Source organism: Microtus oregoni, unplaced genomic scaffold (assembly GCF_018167655.1).
Source record: "Microtus oregoni isolate MIOR12 unplaced genomic scaffold, Mior012 000140F_ref0000409, whole genome shotgun sequence".
Lineage (NCBI taxonomy): Eukaryota > Metazoa > Chordata > Mammalia > Rodentia > Cricetidae > Microtus > Microtus oregoni.
This window is the reverse complement of record NW_024544790.1, coordinates 352,413-370,988: the sequence shown is the minus strand read 5'-3', so window position 1 is coordinate 370,988 and position 18,576 is coordinate 352,413. Positions and strand designations below refer to the sequence as shown.

Below are 18,576 nucleotides of genomic sequence, written 5' to 3'. Positions count from 1 at the left end.
CTCTGGAGGTAAGTTTTTCTAGTTTAACTTTTAGTTTTTGGTTTTTCAAGGTAAGGTTTCTCTGTGTAGTCCTGGCCGTCCTGGAACTTGTTCCATAGACCAGGATGGCCTCAAACTCAGAGATCCTCCTGTCTCTGCCTCCTAAGTGCTAGGATTAAAGATATGTGGCACCACTGCCCAGCTTAACTTTATCATTGGGGCAGGAGAGACAGTTATACTGATTTTGCAGAGAACTGAAATTCAGCTTCTAGCACCTATGTTGAACAACTTACTGCCTTTTGTAACTACAGCTCCAGACAATCTGATATCCTCTTCTGGCCTCCATGGATACCTATACTCATATGCATATATATATAAATTGTGTGTGCCTGTATGTATATGGACATGTTCATCATGGTGAGAATGTGAAGGTCAGGGAACAACTTTTGGGAGTTGGTGCATTCTTTCCATGAGTTCTAGTGGAATCAGGTTTGCGTGGCAAGTGCTTTTATCCAAAGAGCCAACTCATCTGCTTAAGTTAACTTTCAACAACTGAGATCACCCACTTCATAAGAGAATTTCAACTTGTTTGTTTTGAATTTTTTGAGTAAGGGCTTCATGTAGCCCAGGCTGGCCTTGAATTCACTATAAAGTTATATTTAGTCTGAACCTGATTTTCTGCATCTACCTTCCAAGTTCTGAGATTACAGGCATGTACTACTAAGCCCAGGCTTATTTTTCTTCCTTCTCTGAAATCTTCATTTCTTTGTGTTTATTCATCAGTAAGAATTTTTGTGTAAGCCAGGTATAGTGGTGCATCTTTCCTCTCAGCATTTGGAAGGTAAAGGCAAGCATATCTCTGAGTTTGATGCTAGCTGGAGTTACATAGTGAGACCCTGTCTTTAAAAGAAACAAAAAAATAGGCTGGGTATGGTGGTGCTCCTTTACACAAAGCACTCAGGAAGCAAAGGCAAGCAGTTCTTTGTGAGTTCTAGGCCAGCTTGATCTCTATAGGGATACTTTGTTTAAAAAAAAACCCAAATATATACATATGCATGTATTAAGAACCAGGCATTATCATGCTTGGATTTGCTTATACCTATGATTCTTAGCTGCTTAAAAATCATTCCAACATATTCCTTTCCTCTACCACATTAACAAATCATCACTCAGATGCAGAAGCAGAAATAGGAGGATTACTTTAAATTTGAGACCAGCCTGATCTACACAATGAATTCCAGGCTAGCCAGAACTACAGGAGACCCTGTCTCCAAACCATATTAAACTTAAATGAGCACTTTTTGCTTTAGTAGAGTGGTTTCTGATGTTGCAAGTGGAAATCCTTTCAATTGGGTCAATGGCCTCATAGAATACTTAAACTTATTGATAAAAGGAAGTGACATGAGGTGAGGCAGTCTGGTTCATTTTATCGGCCCTTATCTGAAATGATGAACACGAGAGTAATGCTTACATCCATTCTCAGTTCTCTCACTGACCACCTATGCCAGAGGACCATAGACTAGTTTTTACAGATAAAAGAATATAAATACGTACAATTTCCTTAGAAAGAAATGTCTTGATTTTATTCCCATTATGAAATAAAGGTGTTGTGAAAATACAAAAGGTGAACACTAGTTAGTTTTCTAACATTAAATCACCTTGCCCTTTTAAAATGATCACATCCTATGAACAGATGCCTGCAGGCATAGGAGAATACAGGACGGATTAATTAGGAAATTCTATAACTTATACTCCAAGGAGGATCATTCTATAGAGGCTAATCATTTAATTAAGACATTTATACATAGTGACCATTACCATGAGAACAAACCTTAAGGTAAACAGGCTTCTTTAAGGTTGTTAATACAAAAAGGATTGATGGTCCCAGTTCTTACAAAAAGTCTGATGTTGAATTTGTGGTATACTTAACAAAATAGAATGAAAAGGTTCTAGGGGAAAGTAAAACTTTCTTTAAACAAATCTACCTTGCTTCTTTAGCTGAGATAATCCTGGGGCATTGTAAATGACAGGCAAGTACCTACCACAACTCTAGTCCTGCACAGTGCTTCCTAACGTTGAATTGGGTGATGCCTATGTCATTTAAGTGAACTTAATTACCTCAGCTTTTGGCTTTCAGACAGAATTTTAGAAAATATCAGGCAAGAAAATAGTTTTGAAAGTGCTTTCTCTTGAGTTCTTTGGTATAATTTGGTCATTCTGATAGTAATTAAGCCATTAAGTATTTTAACCATGTATCGACAAAAAGGCAATGAGTATGTATTTATGCTTAGAAAACATGACTAAAGAATAAATTATGTTGCCAACCTTGTGGAAAACAAACTCTAGCATTTTACCTGTGTTTCTGTGGTATAGTGAGTTCTGCTGTCTATAACAACATTGCTAATTTGATTTATATGAAACGTTACATACAATATCCTGTTATTTTTGATTATTACAACAGCTGTTCTACATACTTTAGAAGAGGCAAGTTTTAGCTTGAAAAAGAATAATTTCAAATTGCATAAAGTTACACTTTTTTGCGTCTTCTGATTCAACGAGCATCAAAATTTAATTTCAGCACAATGTTAAGAATGGGCTTGGAGCTAATTCTCCTCCTGCAGCATCTTTTCAATTTCTTTATCCCAGTTTTCATCTCGCTTCTCAGACTCTGCGACCACTTCATATTCCTGAAGCTCCTGTTGTAGTTCCTTTTCCCAATCAGCAGAATCTTCTACAGAAAACAAAGGGAGAGGCAAAGAAAGGTGCTCTTTGAACTCATAATACTTGTAACATTTCATTCAGTTGTAACACTTGACACAAGGCCTAGCCATTTTTTCTTTGGAGTACCAGGCATGGGAACCCAGGGCCATGGGCATTGCCAGGTAAGCACTCTACTATTAAGCTACATTTCCAGCTCCCCATTTCCTCCTCATTTTAAAATGTGAAAGTATGTGTGGAGGTCAGAGGATAATTTCCAGGATTTGGTTCTCTCTTCCTACCATGTGGGTCCTAGGAATCCAACTTGGGTCATCAGGCTTGGCAGTGAGAGTAGTAACCTGCTGAGCCATCTCTCTGGCTTTTGTCTTTGAGACAGAGCATCATGTATCCCAGGCTGGCCTCCAATGCAATATTAGCTGAAGATGAATGTGAACTGCTAATCCTGCTTCCACCACTTGAGTGTTGGGATTACAGGTGTGGCCACCATGCCCAGTTTTATCACTTGCCTGATATTGAACCCAGCACCTTGAACTCGGTATTGCAGAAGATAAGGCAGAGTGTTATGAAAATAAGAGAAAACAAAACATGGCTTTTTAAAAAGGAAGGTGAGACCAGCGGAGCCTTCCCTGACTACCCATGGAGAGGTCAGTGTCTGGGCCTTGGGCCGGAAGCCCTGCTCTCTAGACCCTAGCCCCTCAGAGGCACATCCTGTGTCCCACCCCCACCCAGCAAAGCCTTAGAGACCTGGGAGCAGCCTCCCTACACCCTACACACAGTCAACAAGACAAAACGACAGCCTACAGAATGGGAAAAGATCTTCACTAACCCCACATCAGAGGTCTGATCTTCAAAATATACAAAGAACTCAAGAAATTAAACACCAAAAGATCACATAATCCAATAAAAAAATGGAGTACAGACCTAAACAGAGAACTCTCAACAGAGGAATCTAAAATGGCTGAAAGACACTTGAGGAAATGTTCAACATCCTTAGTCATCAGAAAAAATGCAAATAAAAACACTCTGAGATTCCATCTTACACCTGTAAGAATGGCCAAAATCAAAAACACTGATGACAACTTATGCTGGATGACAACTTATGTGGGGAAAAGGGAACACTTCTGCACTGCTGGTGGGAATGCAAGCTGGTACAACCCCTTTGGATGTCAGTGTGGTGATTTTTATTAGGAAACAACCTTCCTCAAGACCCAGTAATACCACTTTTGGGTATATATACAAAAGGATGCTCAATCGTGCCACACGGACATGTGCCCAACTATGTTCATAGCAGCTTTGTCATAGCCAGAACCTGGAAACAACCTAAATCCCCCTCGACTGAAGAATAGATAAGGAAAATGTGGTACATTTACACAATGGAGTACTACAGAGCAGAAAAAAATAATGACAGCTTGAATTTTGCAGGAAAATGGATGGAGCTAGAAAGCATTATTTTGAGTGAGGTAACCCAGACACAGAAAGACAATTATCACATGTACTCACTCATAGGTGGTTTTTAAACATAAAGCAAAGAAAGCCAGCTTACAAACCACAATCCCAGAGAATTTAGACAATAATGAGGACCCTAAGAGAGACATACATGAATCTAATCTACATGGGAAGTAGAAAAAGACAAGATCTCCTGAGTAAATTGGGAGCACGGGGATCTTGGGGGAGGGTTGAAGGGGGGAGTGGAGAGGCAGGGAGGAGAGCAGAGAAAAATGTAGAGCTTAATAAATATCAATGAAAAATGAGATTGGGATTAGGAATAAGAACAAAGCCATTGTGTGTCACCTTCTAGTGCAATTGTTTCTTCTTGCTTTTTGTCAAGTACAAGTTGCTCCATTTCTTTTCTTAAATCGTCCTGATTTAAGTTGCAGGCATCGAAGGCGTCACTGACAAACTCAGAAACGCCTGGGCTGGTAGAGATTTCCTCCTCATCCTGAAATGCAACCAAAGAGCTCTTGGAATGGCTTCTACATGACACCTATGTCTCATAAGTTAACACAGTCTCATTTTTTTTGTTCTTCTCTGCTAGCTGTAAGACAGTGCTCACTGCTTTCCAACCTTCTAACTGGCAGTTGCTTGGTAACAGAGTGCGTTACCACCTGAGGCTATTATTCTCCCTCACTGTTTAGATCACTCAAACCATTCTCTCTGATTCTTGATGAGCACATCTAGAATTATTTATGCCAGGAAATCACCTCAGCTCTCAGCTATAGGCTCTTGACTATTCAAGTACTGAACTCCTCATCTTGTAGACAGAAGGCTGACACTCTTAAGCAGTTTTAAATTGTATCAGATAGTTAACCCAGTAACTTCATTTTTAGACATCATCTACTAGGTATAATGTAAAACTGTATTACCTCTTGAGTTTTAAGCTGAGATTTGATTACGACAGGTGGTGTTTTGGGCCGTACTGCCTCTATGAAGTGAGAATAAAAGAGACAATAATTGCTTGATTTAGTTCTGAATGTGTATCATAAGAACAGCTAAAATATCTACAGATACATTAAATCATTTTCAGAAATGAGCATTTATGGTATATTTTTTAGCTCTTTAGGTTATGACATGACATAGCCAGGCACAAACATGTCAACCTCCTTCTTTGGTGAGTGTCCTTTTGTTTTAGCAATTTAGAGACAGGATCTCATCACGTAGCCCTAATTACCCTGGAACTCACAGAGCTCCACATGCCTGTCTCCTGAGTGCTAGGATTAAATATGTGTACCACCATGTCTGGAGGGAATGTCATTTTAAATCTGCAACTACATTCAATATCCTTATATGGGATTTTCACTAGGAAATCATCTTTGGACTTCAGTGTCAGTAAAATTGATTCTGTGCTTTCTTTTAGGATACTAAAAATGAAGCTATTTTTCAAGCTTCCCTGTTATCAACCTGTGTAGAAAGCACAAAGGAAAACACAATGCCTCACCTCATTTTGCTGGTTATCATATAAAGACTTAATTGTGTGTGTATGTTTAAGTGTAGATATGTGTACCTGCATGTGGTGTCCTCAGAGACCAGAAGTGGGTGTTGAATCCCCTGGTACTGGAGTTACAGGCAATGTGAGCTAATGTGGGTGTTGGGGACTGAATTTAAATCCTCTGTAAGAGTTCACTGCTGAGCTATCTCTCCAGCAGTCTTTACTGAATACTTCTAAGTTCATTGTTAAACAGGCAGTCTTTGGAAAAAAAATGCCCCCCCCCTTTTCGGCAGTGCTGGGTATTGAACGTATTATTATCTGCACATATGCTAGGTAAGTGCTCTACCACTGAGCTATATTCCCACCCCAGCATTTCCTAATCAAGTAATTTAAGGAAGCCAGGAATGGTAGCCCATGCTTGTAATCTTAGCATTTCAAGGGCAGAGAAGAAGGGTGGTTTAGGAGTTCAACACTAGCTGGGGTTACACAGTGAAACCCTGTCCCAAAAAGCTACTTTCTAAAAGCCAAAAACCAACCGTAATTTAAGGATATGTTAAAGAATGAAAGTTTGCTGGGATTCGTGATGATACCTATACGCAACTTGACCTTGAGTGTAGTTTCAGAGCCTCTCCTAGTAGTCTGGATAACCTGTGTCTTTTTTTTTTTTTTGAGATAGATCAAGTAGACAAAACATTTATTAAGGCAATAAAATATGTGACCCACCAATTAGTAGATTACATTTTTGTCAATATAACGTAAGATTCCTGAACTAGACAGAGAACACACCTTCTTCCAAGACCCAAGTGGAATTTTCACTAAAGTTGCTTATATTTTTCACATATATAAAAACTTCAAGTTACTCAAACAAAAATAAAATTTTGTTGATAATAATTATGACTATTATACAACAATGTGAAAATTAGTAATGTTTTAAAGGTCCTTGAGCAATATAAATATAAACTTGAAGCAGTTAGAAATTGATTGTTAAGGTTTGCCTCCTTTTTCTTCCAGTTGCCATTTCATCAAGCAACTGGTAGTAACCAGATAACTCTCTGCACAAAGGGAAAGATAAAACTAAATCTTAGAACTTCTAGTAAATAGCAATACTGGAAATACAATATATCCTAATCTAAACTGCACAGCAGCAAATACTTATTTCAGTAAAATGAAGACACACAAATGATTTGCCAATTCAAAATGCTAGGAAAAATATCAACAAGGGGAAAGTGAACAAAACAAGAAAGCAAAGAAAAGGTCACTAACTAAAAGCAGATTTAAGATGGGGAGAACTCAGAGCCAAAGAAAGTATATGAAGGACAGAATATACAAGCATAAGAAATAAGAGCTGGGAAGAAAGCAAGCAACAGAAGAGAAGAAATCGGGCTTAAAGTAACATGAAGACCAGAGTGCAATCTCTAGAAACCTTGTCTAAATAGGTGGGCATGGAGGTGCCCGCTCGTAATCCTGCCAGAGTTAAGAGGATTCCTGAGCTCGCTGGCCAGCCAGCCTATGCTACTCTACAAACTCGAGGTCAAAGAGAGATGCTGTTTCAAAAATCAAGGTGAATGGCTCCTAAGGCTGATCTAGCTGCAGGTGCACCACACTGAACACACTTGTACAGCTAAACACATAACAGTTTTTAAAAGAAAGTGCTAAGAAAGAAGAAATAAAACCATGCATTTAGAATATTCTACAAATACCTTTAACAAATAGATAGCAAAGACAACCTGTGTCATATGACATAACTAAAATTCTACAAACTAAATTGCCCCACTTCTTATCAGATGATTCTATTGGTAATTAGAACATACCAATACACACAGCAGGCACTCATGAAATATGAAAAAAAAAGAAAGGCTCAAGATATAGCTCAGCAGAGGTCCTGCCTAGTATTTGCAAGGTGCTGGGATCCACTCTCAGTGCCAGAAAATATATAAAAATATCATATAATATATATTTTAATATTTATTTTTATTTATCTGTTTGCTTGGTTGGTTATTTTGAGACAGGGTTTTACTATATATCTCAAGATAGTCTGGAATTCTCTGTGTAGACCAAGATGGCCTCCAATTTAGAGATCTGACTGCCTCTGCCTCCAGGGTACTGGGATTAAAGGTGCATGTGACCACACCCAGCTTTATATTATCTGAGTACCCATGAAGGTCAGAAGAGTGTGTCAGATCTCCTATAAGGAACTGTAAGCCATTCATATGGGTGCTGGGAGCTGAACCTGGGTCCTTTGAAAGAGCAGGAAGTGCTCTTAATTGCCAACTCTTCAACCCTATAGTTCATTAAATAGTTGTTGACATTATAAAACTTGTTCCCTAGCAAACAGGGTTGTTAATACATCACAGGAGGTTTCAGATGTTTAATAGCTTAGCTCAGAGCTAGGTACTTGTAATTGAACTGGAATAAGAACTACTGGACTCTATAACCATAAGCACCAAGGAAACTGGGATGAGTCGAAGTCTGAGAAACATCTGGCCTTGGTAGTAGAGTCTGTAACCCTAGCACTTAAGGTGTATAGGCAGGAGGATCAGGAGCTCAAGGCCAGCCTGAACTAAAAGAGACTCCAAAACAAAACAAAGCCCAAAGGGGCAAGAAAGGAGACATAGAGAAGATTGTTGTTCAAGAGTAATAAAAAGAAAAAAGAAGCCTGGTGGTGCACACCTTTAGTTCCAGCACTCAGTAAGCAGAGGCAGGTGGATCTGAGTTCAGGACCAGCCTTGTTTACAGAGCAAGTTCCAGAACAGCCAGGGCTACACAGAGAAATCCTATCTTGTAAAAACAAAAACAAAAACAAAAACCAAGAATGAGATAGCAAAAGAACACTTGGGGAAAACACGTAAGCTGGGACAGAAAGGGCAGCAAAAAAAGAAAATTTCCTTTGGAAAGAAAATAATTTTTCTGTACAGAGATGTCAACATTTTGATGCATACAAGATGACAAGCTCATTAGCATCTCTAAGCAGGAATATTTTACGTCAATTCTTTTCTTTGAGAACGATCTCTTTTCTGCAGAATGTACCTGTCAGAGGCAAATCATCCTCTCTGCTGCTTTTCTCTTCCTTTTCAGAGGCTTGCTGCTGGGCTGCCAGTGCTGTGAGCTGGGCCGACTGCTTAATCAAGGAGATGCGGTAGAAGTAGTTCCTCCAGAATACTTCTTCCTTCACACTTTGATAGACAATGACATATGTGAGAATGTGAGAGTCAAGAGCACACAGGGTAGTATAGCGAAGCCTAGAATAGATCATTATATATTTGGCTCTGGGGATGTAGGATTTCATGCATGCCAGGCAAGCCAGCACTCAATTATCAAGCTAAAGCTCCAGCCCCTGAGCACTTATCGTGTTTGTGACAGCCAAAGGGAATGATATTTGCTTTATAAGCAAAAGCTAAATAACACAGTAAGCTGAACTATATTCACCATGGCAGCAAGAGATGAGTTATACGCTTATGAACTGTCAGTATTTCCTGATACTTTTATTTACCTTATTAATTTTATTCTATGTGTATGGGTGTTTTGCCTGCATGTATATCCGTGCACCACACATATGCAAGGCCCATGAAGACCTAAAGAAGGCATTGGATTCCCCTGTAAATGGAGTTACATGTAGATGTTGAGTATTGAACCTGGGTTGTCTGGAAGAACAGCCACTGTTCTTGACTGCTGAGCCATCTCTCTAGTCCCTTTTTAAATAACGTTTGTGACTAACCATTATAACATTATTAGAACAATTAAAACATTTAAAATAGGATCTGAAAGCCAGAGTGTAAAAATGTGTGTGTATGTGTGTGTGTGTGTGTGTGTGTGTGTGTGTGAGAGAGAGAGAGAGAGAGAGAGAGAGAGAGAGAGAGAGAGAGAGAGAGAGAGAGCGCGACCTGATTCGATACTCACACTGGGGTTGTGGGAAAGAATGAATGGTCATAGGAAATACATAATGAAGTATTCAGGGTTGGACTCAGGGCTCATTGAAGGAACAGTTGCTTATCATGTGCAAGGCTTTGGGTTCCATCTCCAGTACCCCTTCCCCACAAAATAAAGAACCAAAGGAACTAGCTCTTCTAGACCAGGCTGGCCTCGAACTCACAGAGATCCACCTGCCTCTGCCTCCCAAGTGCTGGGATTAAAGGTGTGCGCCACCACTGCCCGGCTGAGACATCAGGTTTCAAATGAAAGAAAAAGTTCTCTAGGAGGCCGAGGCAGAAGGATCCTGAATTCAAGGCCAGCGTGGATTACAAGGAGACTGTCTCAAAACTAAAAAACAGAAAAGCAATAAGAACAATAACAGGAGGCTAGAGAAATGGTTCAGTGGTTAGGACTACTTGCTACCACTTCAGGGGACCCAAGTTTGGTTCCCAACACCCATGTTGGGTGCTTTGTTAACTGTCTGTAACTCCAGCTCCTAAAGAGCTGACACTCTCTTCTGGACTCCCCCCATCAGGTTTGTCATACAAACCTGGTGACTTGAATTTGACTTTCAGAACCCACATAAAGGCTGAAGGAGAGAACTAACTCAATAAAATTATTCTCTAATCTCAAAACTGAAGCCAAGACACTTGTACCCATATATACCCATATATACACATTATAAACACACACAATAATAATAATAATTAATGACTTAATGGTTTTTATATTGCATTCAAATCTAACTTTTCATTGTATCAAAATAATTTTTAAAAATTGATGACTGTTCTCTCAAATTATAATCTCTAGTTTGGAAGGCAGACATAAACTGAATAAAGGGTGAACATCTAGGGATGGAGCTCAGTTGGTAGAGTGCTTGCTTAGCCTGGAAGGCACAAAGCCCTGGGTTCTAACTCCAGCACCACATAAGCCGGGCATGGTGGCCTAAGTCTGTAAACTTCAGGGTGCAGGTAGGAGATTCACAAGTTCAAGATCATCCTCCACTACATATATCATTCCAGACCAGCATGGAATACATGAGAACTTGTTGCCAATCAACCACATAAAAACAAAAACAAGTCATCATAAACAAATATGGAGCTTCTAGACTTTTCTTCTCTGAGTGTCAGTTTGATCATCTCAGATACTCTTTCTGAACAAACAGTCACTATCTAAGGGACACCTTAGAAAATGAAGGATTGGCCCTATATTTTGAAATGTCAGCACTTCTTTATAGCAGCCTGAACCCAGTCAGTGCCCTGCAGCTGCATCACAGACACACTTTGAAGCTCTCTGATAACAGAGGAGAAACTACCAGTCTTTTCCAGAGCCATATGCCCAGTGTTCCTCATTGGGTGTCCACAGGTTTCTAATGTTTCAAATCCAACACAAAAGTAGAAATAGATCTGTGTTTGGGAGCTACAGCTGTGCCCAGTAGTTTTTATCAGAGGACCTTTTGGAACTTTTACAATGTCATCTGGAGTATGATTCTTCCCCAGAGGGTGATGCACAAGTTTTCTGCAATGTGCCTGCCTCTCTTACATCAACAGGGAGGAAGTCTGGCAAAGAAAGAAGTCCAAATGGTTGCTTTTGTTCATCAAAAGAGCAAACAGAACCCATGAGTCACCAGAGAGACATTAATACACCCAAGGCTTGTTCACGTGGGATGTTTTATGGAGCTCAGAATTAAAAGTGGCCTTGAAGATACTTAGGCAGACGACTTCCTCACAACTTTTTCTCCCTTTGAGACAGTTTCACGTAGCCCGTAACATAAGCTTTGCCTGGAACTTACTATGTAGCCTAGACTGCTCTCAAACTAGTAGCAGTCTTCTTGTCTCAGCCTCCTAAACACTCAGATTATAGGTGTGTGTTAGTATGCTTATCTGCAACTTCACTTTTGCCTGGTTCTGATGTTTTGGCTCAAGACCCTGAGGCTTACAAGGTAAACAGACCCAATTTTCATCCAAGTCTCATTGTTTTTTTCCATCATGTAGCCCTAAGGACTTAACTCAGGTCCTCAATCTCGACAGCATGTGCTCTTACCTATTGAACCATCTCACTAGCTCAAGCTAGATTTTAAAAATTATTTTATTTGTATGGGTACTTTTGCCTGCATGTATATTTGTGCAGTATGTGTATGTCTGTGTCCACAGAGGCCAGAAGAGGGCATCAGATCCTCTGGAATTAGAGCTATAGATGGTTGTAAGTTACCATGTGGGTACAGGAAATTAAACTTGGGTCCCTTGAAAGCACAGTCAGTGTTCTTAATCACTTGATTCACCTTTTTCAGTCCCCAAAGCTAGACTTTTCTTATAGGGTCTTGACATGTATCCTAGGCTGGTCTCCAACTCTCTATTCTCAGCCTCCTGAGTTATTAGGATGATAGGGTATGAGGGCAGAATACTTGTCTTATTTATTCCTTCATCCTTTAAAACAGTAAGAGTCAATTCCTAGGGTTTTGTGAGCATATGCAGTAGAGGAGTAGATGGTACATTTCTTTAGATCCTCAACTAAAAATAGTTATTTTAGCCACAGTCTAAAGATGAAATTTGTAATGTGGTTTTAGCTATTTTACATATATATGTTTTAGAAGTGTGAGGTAAAACTGTATAAATTGATCTTATCATTTGGAATGTAGAGGAAGTTAGAGGAAGGAGGATCAAAAATTCAGGGTCATCTTTGATTTTTTCCATAGCAAGATTGAAGCTAGCCTGGTATATAGGAAAATAATTCTCAAAAGGAAGGTTGGTTGTGGTGACTCATGCCTCCAACCTCAGCACCTAGCATATAGGAGGCAGAAGGAGGACCCTGAAAAAATGGGGCTGCCTAGTCTGGTCAATAACATAGCCTCAGGCCAGCCAGGGTAACTTGGTAAGACTGTCTTGTCTCTATTGGTATGTGCTTTAGGCAGGTGAAGGTAGGCGATCAGACTTTCAAGGTCATCTTTAGCTATATATGGTATTTAAGGCCAGTTTGGGTTATATGAAAGACTGTCTCCAAAACAAAGACAAACAACAATAAAAGGAATTTGCCACCAGTATGTTGATAGTTATGGAGAGGAGTTTTACTATATAGGAAAACACAAAGAAAAGGTTCTACATAACTGGCTTCCTGGGGCTAGAAGAACTCTGCCAAAGTAGTATTCTCTTATATTTATGGTTGTGAGCCTAGCCTTTAACGGCTGAGCCATCTCTCCAGCCCCAAAGTAGTATTCTCATATAGACAAAAGACCTGCAGGGGCTGGAGAGATGGCTCAGTGGTTAAGAGCATTGCCTGCTCTTCCAAAGGTCCTGAGTTCAATTCCCAGCAACCACGTGGTGGCTCACAACCATCTGTAATGGGGTCTGGTGCCCTCTTATGGCCTGCAGGCATACACAGAGACAGAATATTGTATACATAATAAATAAATAAAAATAAAATAAAAAAAAAGACCTGCACTGCCATATGGTCCCAAGGACTAGGAAATGATTCTCAAAATCCCTACATGGTCAGCTAAACATTGCATAATGAACATGAGCTCACGTATATTCCCTCTGAAAACACCCCAGAAATCACAGAAGAGGAACTGCAGAGATAAATCCTATAGATAGTAGAAATAGGATAGTGCAGGACAGTGGAAGCTGAAAAGACAATAGGCAAACAAAAAATGTACTGTGTGGAGTTGTGCTACCCAAAAGGAAGGGTGGCCAGCAAGAAGCAGGCCTGCTGACAGGTGCTAGAACAGAGGCCACAGGTGCCTGTGAGGAGTGGGGAGATGGCTCTACTCTCTTTCACCTTGCCCTGCCCTTCCCATGAGATAGAACCTAAAAGTTTCTTATGTGGAATTCAGGCTTGCCTGGTACAGTTGAGACTGGGGCTGTGATGCCATACTGAAGCTGTAGGGCACAGCCTACACATGGGTTGGTGTCAGGCCAGGCTCTTGTTGTCTTGCATACAGATGGTCAGGGGGTTGAAGAGTCCTCTAGCAGGGAAGCTACCTATTTACAGCTAGTTAAGTCATGAAAGCACATCTCAACAAAAGGTGGTCCAGTACCCTCAGTATGGTGCTATTACTGCAAAAGACAAGGGAGGGGAGCCTTTTGCAACCCAGAAGGCAGAGTTCCAAAAAGTTTCTGTGAAAAGTGCACAGAAAGAAGACATTTTGAGAGAACTATAAATTGTACCTTCTGGGAACAGTAAAATTTTACAACCATGAAACAAGGATAAGAGCATTCTAAAAAGGGGACTCTCACAAAGTAAGGAAAAATATTTGTTTTGATATTATTTTTTTTGGACAGGGTTTCACTCTATAGCTCAGAATGGCCTGGAACTCATTATATAAGCCAGACTGTCCTCAAACTCATAGATATTCTTCTGCCTTAACCTTCTGAGTACTGACGACAAATGTTAAGCCACAATTTCCTGTCTTTATTTTGTTTAGAACCAAGATTTCCTACTTGTGACTCAGGCTGGCCTCTCACAATCCTCCTGCCTCTGCTTCCCAAGTGCTAGGATTATAGTCTTGAGCCAAGCCCCATTTGGAAAGCTGATTTAAAAAAATATGAACAAAATAAATAGCAGTGACAATCATAATCATCATAATAAAAACCATGCCTGGTAGCTCAGGCCTGTAAACCTGGTTATGTGAGAGCCTGAAGCAGGAGGACTGAAATTTCAAGGCCTGCTGGGGATACGGAGTGTCTTCAATACGCAGCTAGGCAACCTAGTAAGACCCTGTGTTAAAATAAAATTCAAAAAGAGGCCTGGCGATGTACTATAGCGTTAAAACATTGCCCGGTATGAGCCAGGTCCTAAATTCAATTTCCAGTACTGCAAACACAACAGCAAAAACCCTACATGAGTCAGAGAGGTAGACAAAGCCTCGGGAATGCTGCAAAGAGGAAGGCCGCCCTCTGCTGGCAGACTGATGGCAAAGCATCACAGACTATTGATTGCACTGGAACTTAAAGGGCAACTGGGATTTTATGAGTAGGGAAGGGCCTTTCTTTGGTGGAAGAAAAACCACAAAGAGAATAAAACACAGCTGCTACAAAGCCTGAATACAGAACACTGGATTTCAGGAAAAAGGCAAGGGGCCCTTTCAGATCTGGTTTTATTTGGGTCTATTTCTTGTTTCTGAAGAAAACATATTCTACCTTAACTTGTGCCAAAGAGCACATCTCCTTCCCATCCTGACTTTCCTGCCAAGTCTGCCCTCCCTTTCCATTTTGGGGCATGCTGCCAAACACACAGGGCCTCTGAAGGGCTACAGAGCCTGTTTGGATGAGCAGATAGATAGTGTCAAGAGGGTTCTGGCCTCCATTCAGTGACTCTCCCCTAATACTGTACATATAACTAGAGCCCTTAGGAATGTGAAAGCTCTATGATGAAACAGAAGTCACCACTGCAGGAGTGAGCAGTGTCTCTCTGACCGAAGAACATGGTGCTTACAGTTTAGGAACAAGGGCGAATCTCATCTTGCTTAGTAGTTCATCCTCTTGGAGCATGACCAGGGCAACAGGGTACATTTGATCAAAGTCAAAGTTAAACTGCACACCAGCTGGTGGGTCACGAAGAAAATTCCTCTTGTCCTGTGATGAAAAATGGAGGCAAAAATACGTGGGTGGGGGGAAATCACAAAATGCAACTAAAAGGTTATAATGTATCATGGATTTGATACACTGAATTTTTTTGTTGTTGTTTTGAGACATAAAACAACAGGGTTTCTCTGTGTAGCTCTGGCTGTCCTGGAACTCGATCTGTAGACCAGGCTGACCTCAAATTTAGATATCCCAAATGCTTCCCAAATGCTGGGATTAAAGGTGTGCTAAATTTTAACCAAGCCTTCAGTCACAAGGTCAACTGAGCTGTCACCGATTTTCCCACTTAAAAGAGACAGGAGAACAATCCATCCTTCTAAGTATTTTTGTAACACTTACCTGGACAGAGGCTTCCAGGAGGTCAGATAGTTAGTTCACTCAATTAGTTGAAATCACATAGTTAAAAATCATATAAACATGTGTTTGTTTTTATTGGACACATTTAGGTATATGAACTTAAAGCCAAACACAGTGGAGCAGGCCTGTAATCCCACCAATAGGGAGGTAGAGGCCAGAGGATCAGGACTTCGAAGTCAGCATCATCTATACAGAGGTTTGGAAGTCAGCCTAGGCTACATGAGACCTTGTCTCAAAAAGACAAGAAAAAGGGCTGGTAAGATGGTTCAGTAAGTAATGGTGTTTGCTACCATGCCTGATAACTTGAGTTTGATCCCTAGGATCCACAGAGTGGAAGGAAGGAGATGGGGCTGGAGTGATGGCTCGGTGGTAAAAAGCACTGGCTGCTCTTCCAGAGGAACCAGGTTTAATTCCTAGCCCCAATGGCAACTCATAATGTCTGTAACTCCAGTTCTAGGGGATCCAACACCTTCTTCCAGCTTCCTCGGGCACTGCATGTAAGTGGTGAATGGACATACAGGTAAAACACCTATACACATAAAATAAAAATTAAAAACCAAAAATTAAGCAACAGAAATAACAAAACCATCACCACCACAAAACATCTGAGAACAATAGAGAATCAAGAGCCCCAGAACCAAGACCTAGGCATGGTACTGAATGCCTGGAATCCCCGTACTTGGATGGTAGGAAGCAGGAGGCTTAGAAATTTAAGGCCAGGATTCGATCTTGGCACCAGGAGAGCCATCACTGGGAACCTTCATCTGGTGATGGATGGAGATAGAAACAGAGACCCACAATGGAGCACCGGAATGAGCTCCCAAGGTCCCAATGAGGAGCAGAAGGATGGAGAACATGAGCAAGGAAGTCAGGACCACGAGGGGGTGCACCCACCCACTGAGACAGTGGGGCTGATCTATTGGGAGCTCACCAAGACTGGGACTGAAATAGCATGGGATAAAACCGGACTCTCTGAACATGGCGGACAATGATGGCTGATGAGAAGCCAAGGACAATGGCGCTGGGTTTTGATCCTACTTCATGTTCTGGCTTTGTGGGAGCCTAGCCAGTTTGGATGCTCACCTTCCTAGACCTGGATGGAGGGGGGAGGACCTTGGACTTTCCACAGGGCAGGGAACCCTGACTGCTCTTCGGACTGGAGAGGGAGGGGGAGAAGAGTAGGGGGAGGGGGAGAGGAGTGGGAGGAGGGGGAGGGAAAAGGGAGGCTGGGAGGAGGCGGAAATTTTTTTTCAATAAAAAGTTAAAAAAAAAAGAAAAAAGAAAAAAAATGATCAGAGCACTCTAGATATTTAGAAAGAACAGAATCCGGGACTGCCCTAGGGAAGCAGGAGTGGTAGTCATTCTGTATGGAGCAATCATGGCATTAAAACATTGGCATCCTTTAAAAAAACAGAAATTTAAGGCCAGCCTCTGCTATAGAATGAGTCCAAGGCCAGCCTGTGTTACCCTATTAAGTTACCAGACTGGCCTGCCTCAAAACAAAGTAAAACAAGACAACACAGAATTTTACTAGTTAGAGAAAACTGGTTCAACGTAACATTCTCCTGTACCTATCTCTCTAATATATCTGGTAATCTGGGAAAGTATAATGGCTAATCTTGGTTGTCAACTTGACTACATCTGGAATCAACTGAAATCCAAGCTGCTAGGCACTCCTGTGAAGAATTTATTAATCAGATTATTTGAAGCAGGAAAACCCACCCTAAACCTGGCAGCCCACATTAAAGGGCACAGGAAGAAACACTGCGTTTTGCTTGCTTGCCCTCTCTCTCTATGGCAAATTTGTCTATCCTATTGCTGCAGCTGGTATTAAATCCAACTTCTTCAGGATTCCAATGTAGACTGAACACCAGCACCTTTATCCAGGAACCTTCCAGGACTGCAGCACCAGACAGGGACAGCAGAGATATCCAGCCTTGTGGACTGGACAACTAACAGATTCTCAGCTTTCTGTTGTGAGATAGTTGCTGATTACCTGAACCACAACCTGAGAGCCAATCTAATAAATCTACTCTTAATACGTATTTTTAGTCTGTCAGTTCTGTGCCTATAGAGAATCCTGACTGGTAAAGCAGGCAAGATTTCACATAAACAAAAAGGCAGGCAGTCCATACACTGTGATTAACTAGCACTGTTTTTTTTTTAAAGGACCTTGTTTGATAAATAAGGCATTTTCACTTTTCAAAACATCATTTTTTCTTTCTTTTTTTAAAAAAGTTTTTAGTATAGGTGTTTTCCCAACATCTATGTCTGTGTACCACATGCACGCCTGATGACCGAAGAGGTCAGAAGAGGGTGTAAGATTCTGAGACTGGGAGTTACTGATGGTTGTAAGCAGCCATGTAGGTGCTGAGAATCTGGATCCTCTGAAAGAGCATCCAGTGTTCTTAACCACTGAGCCAACTTGCCAGCCCCAACTTTTTGTTTAAAAGACAGTCTCTTATAGTAAAGACTACTGTTAAATTATCTCTATTGGAGGATAACTTTGAACTCCTGATCCTCCTGCCTCCACCTCCTGACTGTTGGGATAACAAGCATGAATGCTGACTTTCCCTAATTCAAGGTCATGAACAACTTTCTAGCTCTAAGGGCTAAATCAAATGAGCACTAACATTATAACTTACTAAACCAGACCTGTTTCCATAGTCATTTAAATAGTTTTTAACCTGCTGGAAAGAATTCTAAAAGCACACATCTGTCATATGAGCCCTTGGGAGGCTAAAGGTAAAGGATTGCTTAGAATTTGAGACCAGACTGTGCTACATACTGATTTCAAGAATTCCTTTTAAAAAGGAGAGTTTTTATTCTTTATAAAGTGATCTTTAAATATTGAAAAATTTTAAATTTATTATCATTATTGTGTGTGTCGGTGCGGGGGGGGGGGAAGTAGGGGCATACACCCTTGTGACACAGCTTGTATACAGAGGTGAGATGACAGCTTTGTGGATTTGGTTCTCTCTCCCATCTTTTATGTGGGTCCAACAGATTGGACTCAAGTCACCAGGCAAGAGTTTTCTTTACCCACTGAGCCATTTTGTTGGCCCATAAAATGATATCTTTTGCAGAAATTCCCACAAGTGGAGTTTC

General features: G+C 40.8%; 1 protein-coding gene across 2 annotated transcripts in view; it reads right to left on the bottom strand.

Annotated features, from left to right (window-relative positions):
- Positions 1 to 1,540: 1,540 nt before the first annotated feature.
- The window catches only part of LOC121444773 (synapse-associated protein 1), a 29,169-nt gene continuing 12,133 nt past the window's right edge, over positions 1,541 to 18,576 (bottom strand). Inside the window, exons 5-9 of one of the 2 annotated variants that reach the window (XM_041646688.1) lie at positions 14,963 to 15,102; positions 8,651 to 8,796; positions 5,061 to 5,119; positions 4,489 to 4,636; positions 1,541 to 2,710 (exon numbers count right to left, since the gene is read on the bottom strand). In XM_041646688.1, coding sequence (XP_041502622.1) covers positions 2,583 to 2,710; positions 4,489 to 4,636; positions 5,061 to 5,119; positions 8,651 to 8,796; positions 14,963 to 15,102 — 621 coding nt within the window. In that variant the 3' untranslated portion in view covers positions 1,541 to 2,582. The remainder of the gene's footprint in view (positions 2,711 to 4,488; positions 4,637 to 5,060; positions 5,120 to 8,650; positions 8,797 to 14,962; positions 15,103 to 18,576) is intronic. The other variant, XM_041646689.1, reaches the window with a different exon arrangement.